Raw genomic sequence first — 21588 nt, 5'->3', positions numbered from 1 at the left:
AGTTGGGACTAAAGCAAGACCAAGCCCTCAGGATGCCCTTCAGCCTTGAAGATCCATGTCTGACACCTAGTGGTGTCAACTCCCAAGGCTTGGCAGGCCTACCCCAGGGCCTCGCCTACTGCAGGTCTTAGGGCCAATCTCAGGCAGACTGCTTTGTGTGGCTTTCCTCAGAAGGTGTTATGCTCCTGGCACAGGTGCTGAGAGGCCAAGACAAACGTGTACTTATGCCCTCTGTTTTTAGAAAAGAAACTAGTATCAGTTACTGCACTGGGACGGGGTGGCTGGGGAGGGGAGGGGAACGGGGACTTTCACTTTGGCCCATTCTGTCAGCGACACTTCCTAACCCGTTAGTGCGTTTCCATCGTCTGCAATCACAGCTGGGGTCTCTTTCAGAGAATTTAAGCTCTTAAGGATGACATCTGTAGAGAAAGGTTCTTATTCAGAAAAGGCTCTAACACATGAACAGCAGCATACATCAGTATCACATAAAACACAAGTGAGGCACTTTATCAGAAAAAGATGTGTAGAAATACTGTAAATGAGGTCACCAAGTCCGCCAGTCCCTCCTCACACACCTCACAGCTGTCAGGCGACAGAGAAAAACCCACCCTCAATATCAGCACCACTTTCCTCAGCAAGGAACCACCAAGCCTGGCTTCATGGGCCCACACACTTCCAGGCCAGAGCTGGCTGCACCATATCTTCAATGGAGAAAAACAATGGCTGCAGCACTTCCACAAACCCTGAGGCCCTGACATCTGTCTGGTCCACAGAAAATGAAAAGCACAGGCTCAGCAGGCCATGGGAGCAGGCAGTGAGGATGTAAATGGCTCACCAGACTCTGTGGAAAAAGCAACAGTCAAGCTTTCACACGAGGTGACTGACAAGTGGTCCGGAACCTCAGTGTCTAGCGTTAAGTCAGGAAACCTCTGCCTTGTACTGGAAGCATGTAACAGCAATGCTGATACTGCCGGGAGCTGGCCGGGTGGCAGACTGACCCTTCTAGGGCTAACACATCCTCACTGGTACGCAGCTTCCTGCTGCTCCCCCAGGGGCCTTTGCCTCACTACAGGTCTTCTCGCCTCTTTCCAGCCCGGTTGTCTTCCTTGGAAGCCCTGGGTTTCGGATCTTCCTTTTTCTTTGTGCCTTTCTCATGCTTTGTTTTGTTCTTCTCTTTGCTTCCTCCTCCTTTGCCAGGGTACACCTGTCCCTCCAAGGTCACATCAGCACACCTGTCCTGACTGACCAGAAAGTCCTTGATCTCCCAGGCGTAGCCCCCATCACGAAGCATGAAGATGGCACGGTCGGACCCCACGATGAACCTGGACAGAGACATGTGCCCAACCAGTTAGCACAGCCAGGGAGGAGCCAGGCGGCTCTGAACCAAGAACAGTTCAAACTAGAAATGAACATAGATAAAGAACTAGGCTTTCCACTGCCCTTCCCAGCACTGGGAAGCCTCAGGTGCCACACAGGGGTGGGGAGCGTGAGGTGAGCACAGGTGAGTCAGGCCAGGGTACAAGCTCCTGAGGCCCTGGGCCACCCGACAGGCTGGGGGAGAGTGGGATGGCCAGGGGCACATGCTACTGTTCTGAAGGCCTTCACCACCCCACAGGCTGGGCACCTCTAACTGCTATCCTAGCCCCTTGGTAAGTGGAAACTGAGCAGGCGCTTGTGGTTTGTGCATGTCCAGGAGTGGTGGTGAGGCCTGAGTACCAGCCTGAGGTCTGGTCCTCAGTATGGACTACAACTTCCTCCAGGCTGCAGAGCCTTTACCTCTGGACGTCATAGTTGGCGTTGAACAGGCTGCCCTGCCACAGGCTGGTGATCTCCTCTGTCTCCTTTTCAGTGGGGCTCCCGGACACCGTGACAAACATCATGAGGGTCTTCCCCTTTTTGGTCATCTTCAGTATGCTTTCCGGTTTGCCAGGGTCTATTTGTGAGAAGTCCACAGGGGCGGAGGGTCTCTTATGCTCCGGAAGATCTCCTTCCTCTATGTCATCATCTTTCTGTCAGAGTAAGGACAGCATCACATCTTTCATCAGAAATGTACTCAAGCCAGCACCAAGGTAGGGGCAGGGAAATGACCTTAACTGCAAAGGAAAAGGAACCCTGGGCTTTCCCTCCACGCCCCCATGACAACATCAGTGCTGAAAAGAATGGGAGGGGTCACTGAGTAAAATATCACTCATCACAGAATGACAAGAACCCAGGTTTCTGACTCCCTGTCACCAGCTCTGCAAATCCAATCAGACCACCACTTCCACCAGGGAAACAGACTGCAGTGTGGTTCTGGTCAGTGAGCTCCTCTGCGATCCCCCGGGCCTGCCTCCAACCACCAAGCCACGGCACCCCTCCCGCCCGTGTCTGCCGCTTTCGGCCAAAAATGGGGTTCCCACCTCTGGTTAGAAAGGCCCCGGCGGCGCGTCCACCACAGCGGTGGGGGGGGGACCCCAAGGCCCAGCCATGGAAGGGCCGTGCGCCGACCGCGGGCCACGAAGGGATACGCGGGGTCCCCGGGGTCAGGCCAGGGATCGCGGGGTCCCCGGAGTCAGGCCAGGGATCGCGGGGCCCCCGGGGTCAGGCCAGGGATCGCGGGGCCCCCGGGGTCAGGCCAGGGATCGCGGGGCCCCCGGGTCAGGCCAGGGATCGCGGGGCCCCCGGGGTCAGGCCAGGGATCGCGGGGCCCCCGGGTCAGGCCAGGGATCGCGGGGCCCCCGGGGTCAGGCCAGGGATCGCGGGGCCCCCGGGGTCAGGCCAGGGATCGCGGGGCAGAGCGGGGTCCGGCCAGGGATCGCGGGGTCCCCGGGGTCAGACCGGGGGTCGCAGACGAGCGGGAACCGGGCCCGGGCCGGGGGTCGCGAACGGACGGGCGCACGCGGACCTCCCACTGTTCTAGAAGACGCGCCATGTCCGCGTCGTTGTAGTCGCGGATGTCCTTCTTCTTCCTCCGCGGAGGTGGCGTGGCCTCGCCGGGCGTCCCGGCCGTCCCGTCGGCCGCACAGGCCCCACGGGGCGGCAGCAGCCAGAGGTCAGATGCACAAAGCAGGAGCACGGCGGCGCGCGCCCAGCTGGAGGCCGCCATCTTCGCCGCGCTGCACCGGCGTCGCCGCCGACACTGGGCCTGCGCGCCGCGCCGGCCCCGCCCCTGGTCTCCAGACCCCGCCCCTCGTACTACGTCATATAGTCCCGCCTCCCCACCCTCGGTAGCCTACCGGGCCCCGCCTCGTCCCCTTACTTCCATCCCCCAGGGCTCCCCCCCTGCCTACGTACGCCACGTAGCTCCGCCTCCCAACCTTCCGGGCCCCGCCTCCGCCTCCCGGGCCCCGCCCCTGCCCGCCCCTCGCCGGGCGGGGCTCCGGCCCCGGCGCGGTCTCCACCCGAGGCGGAGCCGAGCGCGCACCTGACGTCCCGGCTGAGGTTCCCCCCGGGCTCGGCTCAGCGGGTCGCAGGGTGGCGAGCCGCGCCGCGCCGGCTGCGGTGGAGCGCGCGGCTCTCGCCCGGCCCGGCCCGGCGCCTCCGCCGCCGCCCGGCCTGCAGGTCGGTGGACCCGCCGCGGCTGCGCTCCGCCCCCCGCCTGGGCCCCGGCTCCGCGGCCCGCTTTGGCGGTGTCCCTCCTTTAAAAGGCTTCCATCCCACGTTCCTCTGGAACGTTTAATCCCACGAGGCGCAGGCGTCGCTGTCCTTGTGAGAACGCAGATCGCCACCCGCGCGTCCCGACCTCTCACAAGCGTCCGGGAACGTGAGCACGGCCTCTGGCGTTCGCGAGCCTACGAGGCCCCAGGCAGGCGCGGCGCCGGGAGGCTGGTCGGCTGCGCGCCGGTCCTCGCCAGGGCTCCAGCCCGGTGAACGCATCCCGCCGGGAGGCTGGTCGGCTGCGCGCCGGTCCTCGCCAGGGCTCCAGCCCGGTGAACGCATCCCCGCGCAGTCATTTATTACCTCCCTTTCTTTTGCTACGAAGACGAGGCGTGTGGTATATGTATGATCAATAGGCTGCGTTGTCAGCGAAAACGTTTTCAGTGTTTAAATAGGATACACCCTGTGGTGGTGGGCATTCCCGTCTCGGGGGCAGCCACATCCCCGGGGCTGGGGCAGGGCACCTGTCGAGAGTGTTCCCCAGCCTGTTTCCATGCCCAAGACCATCACAAGCTCCAGGACAGCTCCGGGAGCTCCAGCTGTCAGCAAGACTCCCAAGCCCCGGAACGGAAGGCCGGCCAGTCAGACAGAACCACCCGACTTGTTTAAGAATGTATTTGAGAATTGCACACAGGCCTTCTGGTCTTATTTCCTCTCCTGGAGAGGAGATAGATCATTGCCTTTATACAGTGTTAGCCCCCCCTCCAAAAAAAAAACAACAACAACAACTGGAGCTGTTATGGAGGGAAACATGTAACGTGGAGATGGAGAAAATGCAGTGTCTGCCTTGCCTTGTTCGCCCAATGCAGTGTACATTCTCTCCCCTTGTGGTAATAGTCATCCATGTATAAACAACGTGAACCTCTTCCATTGACATTGTGCAGAAACAACATCAGAACTTTTTTTTTTTGTTTCCAAAAGCATAGGGGAAATGTCACAAGGTTTCTCCCAGGGGCACAGAGCTCCACCCAGTGGCTTGGAGCTCTATCCCGGTGCAGTCATGCTGAAAAACCCAGCCCCAGCTGTGGTCAATCATGTGCTTTGTTGGGAAGGGTCACCATGGAAATCCATTTTTCCAACTACCAAGTTAAGGTGCAGCACTCCTGGGGTTCTTGGCCTGTATGTAATCACGGGGAACAAGTCGCTTAGGGTTGGGATGGGTGAAAAGTTCCAGGGCTATTATTGGCTTTCATTTAAGCAGAAAGGAAATCCTTTTGGCTTATTCTCCATTGATGTGAAAACATACAGTTCAATTATACGTTGGTATTTTAAATATATGCTGGTGTTTGGAACTTGACTCATTTAACCTCTGGAGGAATGGATTGATTAATGATGTGCTGTTAACCAAGTGCCAGAGATGAATGAAACAACACCTTTGCTCCTGGAAACTGGACTTGCAGTGGGGACAAACGAGTTGCAGTAAACCTAACACAGGAGCAGAGGCCAAGGGGGATGACATGGTGAGGACAAATCCTGGCTTTGGAACTACACACAAATCTGAGGTTGCAGAGCTAGCATGACCACAGGGCCGGTGTGTGTGTCCAGGTGTCCGGGACAACCAGGTGCTCTTTGCTTTCTACTGTGGCTCCATCTGGTTATTCGGTAAGGAGCTCAGCACAGCCACACTGAGAGCCATCTGGAGCAGGGAAGAATGACATCTGGAGCAGAGAATGCTCAGGCAGAGTAGCTCTAAAGCAGGTCTGGGATAGTACAATAAAGGGTGGCAGAAAAAAGGGGGGGTGAGGTCTTGGCTTACATGAAGCACTCATCTGTCCTTGCCCTAGAGTTAATACTGACCCCACTATTATATAGAACAGTGACTATGGGTAAAAAAAAACTGAACCTCAGATCCACACTTCAATGACTGAATCACAGGAAATTAAAGGCACCATGAGGGTTGAGGCTGAAGGACTTGAATCTTAGCAGTCATCCTTTCTCTAAGACTCTAAAAGTGGAAAATATATACAAAAATCGTGGTCCAGTATAAGGTACGGAGTGTGTGTGCACCCGTACTGGGACTTGAACTCAAGACCTTATGCATTCCCTTACTGCTTCACACCTGGTGCTCGACTGTGAGCCAAACCCTACCTGGCATTTCACAGTGATTGGAGTTGGAGTCTTATGGACTTTTCTGCCTGGGCTGCCTCTGAAATGCAATCCTCCAGGTTTCAACTAGGATTTCAGTCATGAGCCACTGGCTCCTGACCTGGGGTAGAGAATTTAATACTATGAAGACTGGGCACAGTGACTCACGCCTGTATCCTAGCTACTCAGGAGGCTGAGATCTGAGGACTGTGGTTCAAAGCCAGTCCGGGCACTAAAGACTATGAGACTCTTATCTCCAATTAACCACTAAAAAATTGGAAGTGGCACCGTGGCTCAAGGGGTAGGGCAGTAGCCTTGAGCTGAAGAGCTCAGGGACAGTGCCCAGGCCTAGAGTTCAAGCCCCATGACCCACGCCCCCCCCCCAAGAAAAATATTATTAGAATGGTAGCTGAGTTAGCCCACAACCACAGACAGAAAACAGAAAGCCCTGTTCCAAAGGAAAAGCACACCAGGGCAGACTGCCCCTTACCACAAGGTGGCATTGTGTAACAGACACAGCTTGGCTGCTGGGTGCTGGAAGAAAGGTAGATATCAAAACCCAGAGTGCACACAGTAGAGTATTTCTCAAGGGGGTGTCCTCCCATGGTACTAGGGCAAAAGGGGTGAACAGTCCCCCAAGGTTGTTTTACAAGGGCATGAACTCATGAGAACTCTATCTACTCTGATGATTTAGGCATAAGGCACCTGCTTCTCTCTGCTGGGGTGGAGGCAGGCAGGCCTAGGGCCTTGCACAGGCTGGGCAGGCACTCTAAATCCTGTATTAATTTTCTCTTCTCTCCTCTCCTGCCCTCCCCTCCACTCTCTTGTCCTTTCTCTTCTCTCTGGAAAGCCACCCTCTTGGTTCCTAAGCTAAACTCACTTTTAGGAATAGAGCTGGGGTAGTTTATGCGCAACCCAGACCCTTGATGGAGTAGGCCTCCAGTCAACAAGACAGACTGGGTAGCAGAAGAAAAGGGAAACAGGGCTCTGGGCACCAAGTGGTTTTAGAAGGGGGGGTAACAGGCTCTAGAGCAGTTTCATGCCTACAGGAAGGGATCTTAGAGGACCTTTGTTTTTAGAGCTAAAAGAAGGACTAATGTGCTATTCCTAAGTTACCACAGAAATTGTCCAACTGTCTTTCTCTTGCTGAAAAATAAGGACTAACACTACAGAAAGACTGTTTAAAGTCATTGGTTGACAAGGTAAGTGGCTCTGCCTGCACTCCAGCGGGTCTCACAGCTCCTCTCCTGAATTTGGGCAGTACATAGGGGATGTACAGTTGGGTGACTTTTTTAACTGGCTGAGAAAAGGCAGTTGAGGCTCTAGCAAAGGACGGAGGAACAAACAAGTTCAGCGGCTGAGGCCACACGGGGCACACGGGGCGCGGGCTGGGCGCGGGAGAGGCCACACGGGGCGCGGGCTGGGCGCGGGAGAGGCCCAGGTGTTCAACCACTTCCGCGCCTGCAGAGCCCCCTCCCCGTCCCCCCGCCCCAGCCGGTCGCTGTCCTTCCCTGGCATCGGGCTCTCAGTTTCCCACCCTTGAAGCTGAGCTCATCCCTGTCCCGTGTAACAATGGCCGCTATCATTCGGAATTAAGAACGGGCGAACTGCCGGGCCAGGCTTCCAGTAACCCCACGCCACGGGGGTGCTGGCGCGCGGGAGCCCGCGGTCCCGACTCGGCGTGCGCCCAGGGGAGAGAACTTACTCAAGGTCACTCAGCTAAGGACGAAGGCCGGGCCTCACCCCAGCGGGGACCCAGGGCGCCCCCTTTCCAACGCCCCTCCCGGGCCCCGGGAGCCCCTCAAGGAGGGCTCGGCACAACAAAGGGCCGGGGCCCTAAGGCCGCCCCGGGCCCAGTACCGCGCGGCCTCCGCCCTCCCGTTGGAAGGCCGGTCACGGGAGGACTCGCCCGGGCGGGGAGGAAGCGTGGAGCCCAAGTCCCGCTAGGAACTTACGTAAGGCCGGCTGGAGGCCGCGCCCGGTGCCCAGGGCTGCCCGGTGCCCGGGGTGCCCGCCGCGCCCGGCCCGCGGGCGGCCTCTGCGCCCGCGCGGGATCTCCCTCCACCCGGCCCGCGGCGGCCTCCTCCCGCCCCTCCGCCCGGACGCGGACCCCCGGGCGGCCACCGGCTTCCCGGGGGAGGAGCGGCGCAGCGCGGCGCGCAGGCGTCCGGGAGCGGCGGAGGGGGCGGAGGAAGGCGAGAGGAGGAAGCGGGATTTAAACGGAAGGCGGTGACGCCACACAAAAGGCTTCTCCAGGCTCGGGCGGGCGGCGGCCGCGGCGGCGACCCGGGAGCGAGCGCGGACCCGGAGCGGCGGCTTCTGCAGCCCGGCGGGCGGCGGCGCTTCTCCCTCGGCCTTCCGCCCCTCCTTTTCTCCTCCTCCCGGCGCGCTCGGAAGCTGGTGGACCAAGATGGCAGGAGCCGGGGCTCGGGCCTGAGCCGGCGCCGGGCGCCCGATGCGCGGGGCCCGGGGACGCGGGAGAGCGCAGGCACCGCGGGCCCGGGGCTCGGGGACGACGGGCATGGACTCGCGCCGCCAGGCGGCGGCGGGCCGCGGGGCGCGCGGCCGGGGAGGGCGTGGCGCGCCGGCTCTGGGCCGCGCGCAGTGAGCCGGCGAGGCGGGAAGGGCGGCCGCGGCGCCGGCGCGCCCGGGCGTGGCGGGCGAGAGCGCGGGCAGGGCGGCGGTGCGCAGTCGGCGCTGGCCCCCGCCCGGCCCTGACTCGGCGCGGCGGCCGCAGCACCGGCCACACCCTCGGCGCGGCCGCCGGCGCCGCTGCTCGGAAGCAGGAGATGCGGCCGGCGTCGCCGCGGAGCGCCGCCCGGCGGGGCCGGGGCCCCTGAAGCCCACGTGCAACGCCGACCCTCGGAGGCCCGGAGTGCGTCCGCGCCCCGCCCGGTGGAAGGACTCGGCCCCGGAGCCAGCCCGCCAGCCAGCGAGGAAGGAAGGAAGGAAGGAAGGAAGACAACTCCCAGCCTCCGTGTCCCGCCCTCCCTGCGCCGGCCTCCGGGCCGGACCATGCCCAGGACGGCAGCGGCGGCCCCACAGACGGGACCTACCGGGCCGCGCGGCGGCGAGGAGTGCGGACCGTGAGTTTTCGGTGGCCCCGGTTCATGCTTCCCGGAGGCCGGCCGCTGCAGCCCCGCCCCGCGCCCGCAGGAGCCTCCCGCGCCCCCGGGCCGCCCCGCACTGCCCCGCGCCCCCCGCCCTCGGCGGTGCATGGCATGATGGTGCGCAGACGGCGCCGCGGCCCTGGCCAGCCGGGTCGCGGCGGCGGCGGCGGCGGCGGCGGGGTCCCCACCGGCATGCCAGTGCCCCCCGGGCAGCGCGATGGCTAGCGGCGGCGCCGCGAAGCCCAGCGGCCAGGCGGCTTCTCCCGCGCCGGGCGCCGTCGGCGGGGCCGGTGCGCAGCCGCGGAAGAGGCTGGTGACCGTGTGCGACCTTTGCAAGGCCAAGATGCAGCTGGTGGCCGACCTGCTGCTGCTGTCCAGCGAGGCCCGGCCGGTGCTTGCCGAGGGCCCCACGGGCGCCGAGTCCTTCGAGCAGTGCCGGGACTCCATCATCGCGCGCACCAAGGGCCTCTCCATCCTGACGCATGATGTGCAGAGCCAGCTCAACATGGGCCGCTTCGCGGAGGCAGGCGACAGCCTGGCCGAGCTGGGCGAGCTCGTGGTGGCGCTGACCGAGTGCTCGGCCCACGCGGCCTACCTGGCGGCCGTGGCCACGCCAGGCGCGCAGCCCGCGCAGCCGGGCCTGGTGGACCGCTACCGCGTGACACGCTGCCGCCACGAGGTGGAGCAGGGCTGCGCCGTGCTGCGCGCCACGCCGCTGGCCGACCTCACGCCGCAGCTGCTGCTCGAGGTGTCGCAGGGGCTGTCGCGCAACCTGCGGCTGCTGACGGACGCGTGCGCGCTGGCCAGCGACGGCTCCCGGGACCGCTTCGCCCGCGAGCAGTTCAAGCTGGGCGTCAAGGGCATGAGCGCCAGCGCCTCGGCGCTGCTGGCCTGCGTGCGCGAGGTGAAGGCGGCGCCCAGCGAGCTGGCGCGCAGCCGCTGCGCGCTCTTCTGCGGGCCGCTGGTGCAGGCCGTGGGCGCGCTGGTGGGCTTCGCCACGGAGCCGCAGTTCCTGGGGCGCGCGGCGGCCGTGAGCGCCGAAGGCAAGGCGGTGCAGACCGCCATCCTGGGGGGCGCCATGAGCGTGGTGTCGGCCTGCGTGCTCCTGACCCAGTGCCTCAGGGATCTGGCCCAGCACCCCGACGGGGGCGCCAAGATGTCAGACCACAGGGAGAGGCTGCGGAGCTCGGCCTGCGCCGTGTCTGAAGGCTGCACCCTGCTATCTCAGGCTTTACGGGAGAGGTCTTCGCCCCGGACTTTACCGCCAGTGAATTCCAATTCTGTGAATTAGCCCCCCCCCCCTCCCGCCCCAGGCCCAAGGAAGATGGTTGGCTGTTCTGTGCCCCCCCCTCCATGTATACCAAAGAGATCCTGAGTGCAACCCTCCCCTCCCCTCCCAGGCTGCAGAGGAGTCTCCGAGGTCGGGGCCACGCGCCCCACTCCCTGCCACTGCGCCCCTCGCCCCAGCCCCGCCTGCCCCGGGAAACCCGAGGTGGCAGTCTTGGTGGCAGCGTTGCCCCTCATCCGGCACACCAACCGCGTATCATCGGGCGGGAAGGCGGCCGTGGGTTCATTTCTTCTTTTTTTAATCAAAAGAAAGGTTACCTCAGTTTTCACTCCTTAGACATGGATGTAGCTACCTTTTTTGTATGTCATTATTTTCGTCGTTGAATTAGGAGCATACTTGGTGTGGGAAGTATGACTTTGCCATGTGGTTTGAAAATGGGGGGAGAGCTACTGTGAGCGTGTGTTTTATTTTATAATTTACACTATAGAGTGATTTTTTTCCCCCAATGTCAAGTCCTTACCTTGCATGTACTGGAGTATTTATTTCATCTATTAAATTGTTATGTTTCTCAGAAGGCCTTTTTCAGTTCTTGTTGAGTGTTCAATAACTGATTGTGCATGGTGCCTCTTATCTGTGTAGAAAAGACTAACTCAGTGGTGGCAAGACAGATAGCCAGTTCTCAGCCTCTGTTTTTCCCTTCGGAAGTCCTTGGAGCAGCCTAGGATACTAGAAAAGAACAGTGTGTATGACATTAAATGATTGGGGTGCATAATATGCTTGGGATAGGCATAGCGGGGGTTTTGTGTTGTATCTAGTTTCTTCTGTAAAATAATTTTTGCTCTTTTGCTTCCTCTTTTCCTGGTAATGAGCCCCAATTCAGGCTGACAAGTCTGACTTGTATTCTGCCTGTCCTTTTTGATTAAAGCGCATCCTAATCCTCTGAGAAGCCAGCCTTCCTGGCTTGGAGCATCTGTCTTTGGCACTCACAACACTGGGTATCAAGTGTGTATGTGCAGCACCTTCTAGATGGACAGTGCATTTGGATGAAATCACATAAAGGTGTAGAAGAGGACAGTGTATTTGTGCACATGTCAAGAACTTTGTAGAGCCCCAGCCTAATTAGATGCAAAGGGCTGGCTTTTGTGGCCCTGATAGACTCTAGTTGATCCTTGAAAGAGTGGTGTGATTAAAACTTGGAGTTAAGGTCATTTGTCTTTACTACAGACATTTCAAATAATGTTTCCCAGGGCCTTGGGGGTCATTGTAACGGAGTGTATACTGTTTGCTGATTCTACTTAACAGCTGAACATTTTCTTATTTTAAGAAATATTTACAGTTCCTGACACCTGGGAAAGCCACATGGGCACAAAATCACACATGCTTAAAATTTGTACAGTTTACGTTTTTGTTGGGATTTGTTGTACCTGGACCTTTGCAATCCCCAGAGATCTGGAATTCTTCACTCTAGTCCTTTAGAGAGAAAAAAAGTCGTATTGGCTGCTTCCTGTGCTTGGATGGCTTTCTTAATTGCAAGAATATGAAATTCAGCTCGTAAGATATCTTGTAGACTTGTTTTGAGTAAGACCAGACTCTTCTGGTGCTCTGAATTTGAAATCTGAAAATATCTTAACGTGATAGAATTAATGCACCCTTAAAAATTATCTAGGGGGCCAGGGGTTTGGCCTAGTGGTAGAGTGCTTGCCTAGCATGCATGAAGACCTGGGTTCCATTCCTCAGTGCCACATACATAGAAAAAAGCTGGAAGCAGTGATGTGGCTCAAGTGGTAAAACTCTAGCCTTAGAAAGTCCAAGGACAGTGCTCAGGCTCTGAGTCAAGCTTCACAACTGGCAAAAAAAAAAAAATCTAGGAGGGCTTTTCTCTTTAGTCCTGGTGAGTTTAAACTTATAAAGTAAAGGATAAGAGAAGACCTTCAATGTTTATTGCCTACCTCCTCTGGCTCCTTCTGTAAGATCAAGTCTGTATCAGTTCCAGGAAGATGGTGGTGGTGGTGAGGGTCTTGTGCTAGAGACAGTCCTACTCTCATATAGAGATTCTTACTGTATTTATTGTATTTAGATATGTGTTGATAAATCCTGTCTCTCTTAGCCTTTGTAGGTCACAGTGGACTGAAAGGAATAGACACAAAGAAAAATAAGGGCCAGGAATCTGTTAATTTGGTATTTGATCGAGACCCAAAAAAAGCCAATTTCTTCCTAGATTCATTCTTCCCAATAGTGTTTTTTGTTTTTTTTTTTCATTTTTTTGTCAGTCAAATGACTTGAAGTCTGGGCCTGGGTGTTGTCCCTGAGTTCTTCATCCCAAAGCTACCGCCCTAACCCTTGAGCCACAGCGCTACTTTTGGTTTTCTGGTAGTTAATTGGACATAAGAGTCTCATGCACTTTAGTGCCCAGGCTGGCTTTAAACCACGATCTTCAGATCTCAGCCTCCTGAGTAGCTAGGTTTACAGGCATGAGCCACTGCTCGTGACCCAATGTTTTTTGTTTTTTGTTTTTCTTCTAGCAGATCTTCAGAAACCCATGGAGAAATAATAACACTACACACACACTGTTGGCTGAAGATTTGGGTACAGATCTTTGGCATTTTAACTTTCTTCCAGTGTGTTGGCTTGCCAAATTTGTTTTTGAAACAATTCTAGTTTTTAAAAAAGGAGTATCTCAGACCTATTTCATAATAGGGCTTAATAAGGTCAGCAGAGATACTCTTCCAGGAATAAAATCCAGAATGGCCTGGTTTCTTTTTAATTTTTCAATTAAACAGCATTAGAGTTACTTGAAGACACCAGTCTGGCTTCCTGTGGTCTCTGAGGAACAGGGCTTCTTAGACAGGCTTAGCATATGCCATTCTGATCAGGGGATGTGAAGAACCTTCTTTGGGACAATCACAAGAAAAGACAATTCATATGGCTAAGTTCGCTTAACAAAAGCTATTACTTATGATAGTCAACCCGGGCAAATAGGACAAAGTGGGCTTTCAAACATAAGACTTGACCCAAGGGAGGGGAAACCACACTTTTTTCTCTGGCTGTTTTAAGTCTGGTCTTTATTACTCATTCTGTACTAGTGTTAGAAAATGCAAAAATTAAAAGTGTGTGCATTTCACCCCCAATCATCATCTTAAAAATTCTTCAAGCATCTGTTAACATCTGATTGGTTATTTTACAAACTCTCCTTATAAAGCTGTGGTAAGGTTCTAAACCATTTGGCAGTTTGAAACAGCTAATTTTAACAGAAGCACCTGTTTGTCAGAATAAATGTGACCATGGTAACAGGCGCTTAGGCAGAGGGTGACAAAGGAGTCCAAACCCCCTCCACACTTTGCTGGCTCATGTAGGAGGACGTGGAGAAGCAATCTTGCAAAGCATCCTCAGCACTTTTTTACCCATGGCTGTTCCCAGGTTGACCCTGGTCTCCAGTGACTGGAAGACCCTTTAGGAGGCCACCTCCGGGTTCCAGAGTAGGCACAGATACTTAAATTCTCTCCGGACATATTCTGTCCATTGGCTCATTGATATTTGATGTATGTGTGAGATAGATCCATCTATTTTGCCTAAGTAAATTTTATTCTTTTTTGAAGCAGTACTAGATTTGAACACAGGGCCCCATGTTTACCAAACAACTACTTGAGCTCAGACTGCCCTTCCCCCAGCCTTTTTGCCTTCAGCTATGTTTCAGAGAATGATTCCAATAAGCTGAGATTACGAGAGTATACTAAACACACCATGGTTTGATAGATGTACAAATAGTCAAGTAAAAGGCGTAATACTGGCATCTTTGGTATCAGTTTTAACTATAAACTCTTAAGGTTAGAAGCTGTCGTGCCTCAGACAGTTGGTTTTTGGAATGAATGTGTATTTAAGATATCTGCAGTGAGCACATAGCAAACAGTAAAGTTCTGGAACTAGAATCCCTAGTGGTGATTGGCCTGGCAAGTATGTATCGCAAGCTGCCTGGGTGCCAGGCGGCTGCGTAGTGAAGGAGAGGCAGTGCTGGGACTCCATGGTGTTGGGGCATCCAGGCCCCACCTGAGCCAGCTCAGCCAGCAGCTCATCTGGCAAGCCCTCCTCCAGTGACTCTGAGACCTGCCCAGGTTGGAGAAACACTACCCCGTCTAGCTCCTGGTTCCTCTTCATTCCCTTCCAATTTTCAGCTGAAATATGCTCTTTCTGCATTTGGAGCCAGCCGCATCTCTGCATGTGCCTGGATATTGTGAGACCCTTCAGCTAGAGAAGACAACTGGATCTGTTGTCCACTTGGAACTTTGTGTGCAATGTGTGTGTGCGTGGAGGGGGGGAAGAACTTTACAATATACTCAGGAAATGGACCCCTGGATCCATTTCCTGTCTGATGCAGGGGTTCAAGCAGATTTGTAAGACCACTGCTTACGGTGGCCCCAGAAGCTGGCATTGGCATTGGCATCACCAGATCTACCTAGCCTGAACTGCTCTCTGGCTCTCTCTTTTTAAGTTGTTATTATAGAGGTGATGTACAGAGTGGTTACAGTTACATAAATCAGGGAAAGGGTACATTTCTTTTTGACAGTGTCACTCTTTCCCCTACTCCCACTTTTTCTTCCCATCGTCACCCTATGTCTGTGTCCCCCCCCCTCCGCCTCCATGTGTTTAAGCAATTTTATAAAGAGTTTCATGTGTAGTTCATATTCAGTTCCTGGAGCCATCTCAGAGGTTGGCAGGTATCTTCTGAGCCTCCTGTCTTCACATCTATCTCTCTTTTCCTCCTCGGTGACTTGTTCTGAGTTTCCCTACTCACCTCACATGGCAGCCACAGCAGGCTGCAGGCTGGCGTCCGAAGAGGAGAGCCAGACTGCCCTTACTCATGATTAGAACCCAGCCGTCCCTTCAGAAAAGATGATTCCCTACTCAGCTGGCTTGGAACTGCAGCCCTCAGCCTCCTCAGTCGCTAAGATGGCAGGTGTGAGCCACCAATAGCACCCGGCCCCCCCTTTTATGGTGGGGGAGCTTTCTCTCTCTCTCTCTTTTTTTTAAGTCAGTCTAGCTATGTAATCCAGGCAGGCCTTTAACTTGCCATCCTCCTGATTCACCTCCTAAGTGCTGAGATTATAGGTGTATACTGCTATGTGCAGCCAATTGGAGAAAAAACTTGCAACTTCTTTTTCCTATGTTGTCAAAACCTAGTTAATCAAAATGTTATTAAAATGCAATGGCAATAGAATTGCGTGGAAATAATTTCAAGTGATGGGACCTTGCTTCTCATCATTTTGAGTGTTACTTTGTGACTAGTGTACAACTACAAGTAGTAGATGTCTAGCTCGAATTTCTGATCATTTTCTTGGATAGATTTCTAGAAGTTATCTACTGTTGTACAGAAGTGGTCTTTGTTATTAATAGCTAAGTACAGAAATTAGAGAAATTATTGAATTTGGTTTTTGCCTTGAGTTGCTCCAAGTCTCAGTGGAGAATATCTGTACCCCCAAAGAGAAATGCTGTTTCTACAGGTAGCTCCCCAGACCGTCTCCCGCCCCTGCGTTGTGGTGCAGGACCCCCAAGACCAAGATTTTGATATTCTCTGTTGTTCAATAGGGTTTGCCTCCGCTGTCTGGCAGGGCCAGAGCCAGCTCTCATTTGGAATGAGGCCACTGGACTAGAGCATTCTGGTGGCAACGCTCCTCTGAGTGTTGAAAGGCGTGGGTAAGCGGGAGTGTGCACTTTCCTTTTTTAGGGACCTAAGTGTGTCTCTCAGTCCGGGACAGTCTCTAGGGGAACACCAGAGTGGCCATTCATGCTCTGTAGCTGGAGAATGACCCTTGTTCTAGTCAACTAGATGCCTGACAGAAGCAGACAGAGTGAGAATGGGAGCTGCTGAAAAAGAGCTCAAACCAGAGAAAAAAGGAAACAGGAACTACCTCATGGTGTTGCCTGGGAGACCTCAAAGCCAAGGCCAAGAACTCAGAAAAATGAGATCAGCTCATTCTTGTCCTTTTCCCCAACCCTTTGGTGGTACTCTGGGTTTGAACTCAGGCCTCAAGGCCTCTACCAGCAGAACCATGCCTCTGGTCCTGTTTAGTTCTGAGTGGAAGTCAAAGTCTCATAAGGGCATGGGGAATGGGGTTCCTTTAGACGGGTAACTGCAGTGAGAAGCACTTTCATCCTAGGTGCTGTTTCTACTTCGTCTATCTGGTACTGGGGTTTGAGCTTGTTCTCATGCTTGCTAGACTGATGTTCTACTGTGTGAGCCACACCTCCAGCACTGCCTTTTATTTTGGTTTTTAAATGTGGATACTTCACAGATCTGCAAGTCAGCCTTGCACATTCTAGTGCTGGTCAGGCTCCCCATTGCATCTTCCCTTTGGCTTCTGCATTTTGACAGGGTCCTCGTTGTTTACAAGGGTATGGGGGAAGAACCATTGTCAGTGACATCTTGGTGAAGATGGCCAGGGTAATGGCAGCAGCTTAGAGCGCACAGGGGAGTGGCTGTATACTGAGCCAGTGTCTTCACTAGGCACTCTGCACTGTCCTTGTTTCTGCCTCCTTATGAAGAATGGGTATTATTGTTGTCATTTGACATAGGAGCACGGGAACCATAGGAGCAGGCTTGAGGCAACTTGTCCAAAGCGAGGCAGTGAGTAAGTCAAGCTAGGGTTTGACACAGGCTTGTTTTCACTCCAGGATTACATTCTTAAACCTCAGCCTCAAATTCTTAGCCTTTTTCTAGCTTTTCCACAACTGCTGTAATGACAAGCTGATGAGGGTCAGAAATCCAGCTCTGACTCCTATTGTTTGCCTGTGGATTGCTGCTTGCTTCTGTAAACTTGTTTCCTTCCCCTCTGGGGCTATGGCAGGAGGTGTCCTTGGAGGGCTTGCCAGCACTGCCTCATTCCATCATGAATCGTCCAGCAGCCTGACCCGGAGGAGGGCCTGGAAGCCCCCACCCCAGGCCCGCAGGCCAGCCACTGCCTGGATGGGGACTCCTGCCGTGACTCTAAAAAAGCAGAGGTTGCTCAGAAAGGCTTTTCCCAAGAGGAAGGAAACGTGATGTGCTCCTGAGTTTAGCTAGCCTTAAGGCCCCTGTGATCTTAGGCTTTGCTATTGAACGAACTTAAAGAATCACCCTTCCTTGTAGCTAGAGTAGACTGGGGGGTGGGGGAAACAACTAAACCAAAAACTTTTTCTTTGAATTCTGAAGCTCAGGATCAGATTGGGTGTCCAGGTGAACAAAGTCTGAAATCAGAAGAGATTTTGTTTAAATTCATTAAGAGTCCATCCCCCTCCTTTCTCTTCTTCCTCCTCTCCTCCTTTCTCTCCTCCTCCTCTTTCTCTTCCTCCTCTCCTTCTTCCCCCCCCCTCCCTCTCTGTCTTCCTTTTTCCTTCCCGCTCCGTGTGTGTGTGTCTTTTTAAGTCAACCTTGAATGAATTGTACAGACAAACATAACAGCCAAGGTTGATGAGAAAAGACCTGAATGCGGCTAAAGCCAAGGGCTTCCTAGGAAACTAAAGGAACCAGAGTGGTCCTTCAGGGAAGAAAGACCAAGATTGGGGTGGCCCTGCTTTCTGTCAGGACCTCACAACCAGTGAGGATAAAGTTTCGCCCCTTGAGCCCCCTGCTTCCTGTCATTTCCACCCAACCCCTTCTGAAGTGCTGACCAGGTGTGAGGCCCTTACAGGAAGCCGGGGCCTCGGTGGGGGCTTTGCCCCTATCAAGTGTGAGGTATGAGGCCCTCAAGAGGAAGAGAGGCTGGCTGGATGAAACAGTAGCATCACAGAGGAGAAAAATTCCACAAGGCCACATGTAGTAGACAACAGGAAGGAGCCAATGCCACCCATTTGCTGCTTTGAGATGGGGAGCAAGCCTTTCCGTTGTGAACTAGAGCATTTCTTTTGTTTGTGGTGCTGGGGTTTGAACTCAAGGCTGCACTTGATGAGCAGATGATCTGTTTGAGCCATGTTTCCATCTCTTCTCTGGGTTAATTCTGATGTAGAGTCTGGCTAGGGGGGGCGGGTGGAGGTTGTGGGGCTTGAACTTGGGGCCTGGTGCTGTCCCTCAGCTCTTTCACCACGTTGCACCACAGCTCCACTTCTACTTTTTGGTGGTTAATTGGAGATGAGTCTCATGGACTTTCCGACTCAGGCTGGCTTTGAACTGTGACCCTCAAACCCCAGCCGTCTGGGTATCTGGGATGACAGGTGTAAGCCACCAGTGCTCCACTGGATTCTGACTATTTGCCCGGCTCTGTGGCAGTGAGGTGACAGACATAGGAGTCCATGGCTGGCTGTTGTTGAGGTGGCGTCTTGAGAACCCCCCCGCCCCCAAGCTGGTGGGGAAATGCCTCCTCCCACTCTCCCACAGTAGCTGAGGTGACAGGTGTGACTCGGTGCCTGGACTTGCCTCAACCCAGTCCTCCAATGTCCACCCTAGAGTAGCTGAGATGACAGATGACACTGTGCATGGCCGTTAGGTCAACCTGTAATTCAAACACGAGAGGTTCCTCACACAAGTAGATCCAGGGGGCAATGCAGGCCTCCTTCCTCTCTCTCTCCCTCTCCCTCCTTGCCTGCCAAGTCCAGTACCTGACTTCTGATACCTCAGAGGGCTTTTGCTGGTCCCTCAGTGTGGCATGCCTGTGTTGTCACTGCTCCAGGACATGAATGGGCATGCGTCACTCACCTGTCCACATTCACATTGGCGCCCAGACTGCGCCCCCCACATTAGGGACCTGAGGCGCTGTGAGTGCTGTGCATCTTCGTTGCCCCTCGTGGGTAGTGTGTGTCTGGTTCTTGGGCATGTGTGGGGGAGGACTTTGTTGGGCCCCACGGCATGCACCGTTCAGTGTACGTAGACACTTCTGCTTCAGTTTTGATAATGACTGGTAAGTGGTTTAGGTTGTAGCTCTTGGTGGGCTAGAGGTGAGCTCAAGTTTAGTATCAGGAAAGGAAGCGGTGGAGGTGAGACAGAGTTCAGAGTCACTTTCATCCTGAGCTGTGCTTGGGATCACACCCACGGCAGCAGAGATTGCCAGCACTCATTTTAGGCTCCCTTGACTTAGACCCCACTGCCCCTCCCTTTCTGGATTATGTTCAAAAGTGAGTGTGTGTGTGTGTGCGCGTGCGAGTGTGCACACGCTCGTGTATGTGCATGTGTGATTTTTGTTTTCCTGAAAAGTTGGACTTGCTCCTGAGTTAGGACACATGCTGTCTTGTAGTAATCCGTTTCCTGCCACAGTGTACAGCACTGCTGTACTGTGAACATTCTGGAAAGCCTGCGGTGACCCAACTCCCATAGCTGTTCTTACAGATCAGTGGCCATCAGGGCCCTGCAGAGCGAAGTAGGAGGGGCAGGATCCCGTGAACGATGACTCCCCGCGCTGGGGATGTTTCTGCTGCAGACAAAAGAAGAGTTTTTAGCTTCCTTTGCATCTTCAAAAAGAAAGAAAGTTGTTCTGTACAACTAAGTACTTATGCAGCCCAGATGTTGGTCGAGGCCTCCTTCCCCACAAGAGCTCTATCAAACGAGCTCAAACCTCCACCAATTCCGAAGTCTACAAGCGTCAGGCCCCCCCTGCTCTGAGGCCACAATGCTCGGGATAGAGCTCTGCTCTTAGCTTAGGAAGCTCCACCTCAGCCCAGACGTAGGTCACAGGATGGAGCTCGGCCACGTGCTGCGGAAACAGAGCCTGGGAGGGGCAGCCCCAGGGAAAATGCTGAGCTCATCAGCCAGGCGCCCAGGGCTCTGGGAAGTTCAAGAACAACAAGAGAAGGAAAGGCACTTTGTTTCAAGGAAATGACAAGATCACCAGGCAAAAGTGCTCAACTCCAATTTTGCTTCCCTAACCCTCAGCCCAGGAAGGTGGCGCAGCAGCGGTGGAAGGCAGTGATACTCAAGGCAAGCTGTTTTGCCACCATCCAGCTCTGTCCTGGGGCAGGGCCAGGCCCTGGACCACCTCAGATGATAGCAAGCGTGGCTGTGGCTTCTTTCCTTGGAGTCAAGTCTCTGGCCTAGAAGAGTCAGATCTCACATCCCCCAAAGGCAGCGCAGCCATAAAGCAAAGCCATTTTAGAGTTCGTCAGAAAACCAGACAGCGGGCAGGGGAGGGGGCACAGGAGTCAGCAGAGATGAAGAAAGAGCACTGCCCTGAGTTATTCTGGTAAACGGGCGGGCGGGGTGGGGGGTGGGGGGCTCAGAACCGCTCCAGCAGTGAGGTAATGCTAACTTCTGGCACATGTCTGGAAGAGTCTACTTCCCATTTTTTTCTTCCACAGATGACTCTATTAATTGATGGCTTGTGAACAAGTGGAACTCTACACATACTTAGTAGTTATAATAGCTATTTTTAGTGAGGGCTTACTGAGCACTGATAAGTTGCTACGGGGGTTATTTTGGCTGAGTTTCTGACTGACTCTGAAGACAGCATTCTTTGCTATTCTGTGAGTGCATTTTCTGCTACTGTAACAAAATACTGAGGTCTGGGTAACTTTATAGAAAGAAGAGATTTGTTTTGCTCACAGGAGATACTTCCACCTACGCCCTCTACTTCAGGGTCCTCTTACCTACTAGCATTGCCAAGTGGGAACTAATTTTACAACACAAGCTTCTACCACTCTAAAGCATGGACAAAACAAACTCATGAAAGAGGTCATTTAAAAATTATTTAAAATTCATTTACATCGACTGTGAACTTGACACAATACTCTTCTAATTGTTAAAAAAAATCTTGCAATTAGTATGCATGGACCGGAACAGAAAATTCAAATATATTGTTCAAGGTTTATGAATTAAAATGTCCTAAAAGAAGTTACAGTAAGAATTCAAGTGGGTTTTTGGTAAGTGTGCAGGTTTGCACGCTTGGGGACCCTGGGCATGTGAGCCGTGTCTGCAGGCAGTGTGGATGGCACTCAGGTCTGGGGGGGCGGGGGTTACTTTTTAGATTGTAGTGGCGCTAGTGTTTGAATGTACAGTTCCCTGTGGCTAGCAAGCATTCTACCACTGGAACCCCAGCCCTGTGAGTTGCTTATAAATGAGCCACCAAGACTTTGAACTCTGCAGCTGTGTATTTACTGCCAAGTCCTCATGCATATTTGGACTCTCTGTTTCTTTTGCTTTTTCCTTATTTGCTGGTTTGTCTTATGACTTCAGGGTTGTTTTGTAATTTGTTATAAGGGTTCCAAGACATAGGTATGCTTTGCTAGGCAAAGGAAGTATTCATAACATTGAACACACACACACACACACACACACACACACACACACACACACACACACACACACAGTAGTATTAACTCCAGGATCTAACCTCAATAATTACAAACACTTCCCCTTGCCCCAAAGTGTTTCAAAGCAAACCCTAAATAGAAGATATGTGAATTTTTGTTGGGCTTAGGAAATCAGCTTCAATAGAGGAAATGGAGGAAATAAAATAAGTAGTGTTAAGGTAATTGCCAGAGAAAGTACGGACAGATGGAGGGAGATGAGACCGA

The 21588-nt window shown here is 54.0% G+C and overlaps 2 protein-coding genes across 2 annotated transcripts; one reads left to right on the top strand and one right to left on the bottom strand.

The window, feature by feature from the left end:
- Positions 1–790: 790 nt before the first annotated feature.
- Mesd (mesoderm development LRP chaperone) lies at positions 791–3093 on the bottom strand. Its single transcript, XM_090321725.1, has 3 exons — positions 2885–3093; positions 1777–2009; positions 791–1322 (listed from the first exon to the last, which is right to left on the bottom strand). The coding sequence occupies exons 1-3, from the start codon at positions 3083–3085 to the stop codon at positions 1067–1069; spliced, it is 690 nt and encodes a 229-aa protein (XP_090177851.1). The 5' UTR covers positions 3086–3093; the 3' UTR covers positions 791–1066.
- A 5303-nt stretch (positions 3094–8396) lies between these two features.
- Tlnrd1 (talin rod domain containing 1) lies at positions 8397–10693 on the top strand. Its single transcript, XM_090321724.1, has one exon. The coding sequence runs from the start codon at positions 9049–9051 to the stop codon at positions 10120–10122; it is 1074 nt and encodes a 357-aa protein (XP_090177850.1). The 5' UTR covers positions 8397–9048; the 3' UTR covers positions 10123–10693.
- Positions 10694–21588: the final 10895 nt, after the last annotated feature.

This window comes from Megascapheus bottae, chromosome 30, assembly GCF_031878675.1.
Source record: "Megascapheus bottae isolate mThoBot1 chromosome 30, mThoBot2.hap1, whole genome shotgun sequence".
NCBI lineage: Eukaryota > Metazoa > Chordata > Mammalia > Rodentia > Geomyidae > Megascapheus > Megascapheus bottae.
Note: the sequence above shows the minus strand (reverse complement) of the source record. Positions and strands in the feature narration are given on the sequence as shown.

Excerpts from the sequence above, each read along its gene's own strand:
- Mesd (XM_090321725.1), bottom strand. The coding sequence starts at position 3,085 with ATGGCGGCCTCCAGCTGGGCGCGCGCCGCCGTGCTCCTGCTTTGTGCA. Across the intron at positions 2,010-2,884 it reads GTCTTCTAGAACAGTGGGAG|AAAGATGATGACATAGAGGA; the intron begins GTCCGCGTGCGC and ends TTACTCTGACAG. Across the intron at positions 1,323-1,776 it reads GCCAACTATGACGTCCAGAG|GTTCATCGTGGGGTCCGACC; the intron begins GTAAAGGCTCTG and ends GTCTCTGTCCAG.
- Tlnrd1 (XM_090321724.1), top strand. The coding sequence starts at position 9,049 with ATGGCTAGCGGCGGCGCCGCGAAGCCCAGCGGCCAGGCGGCTTCTCCC.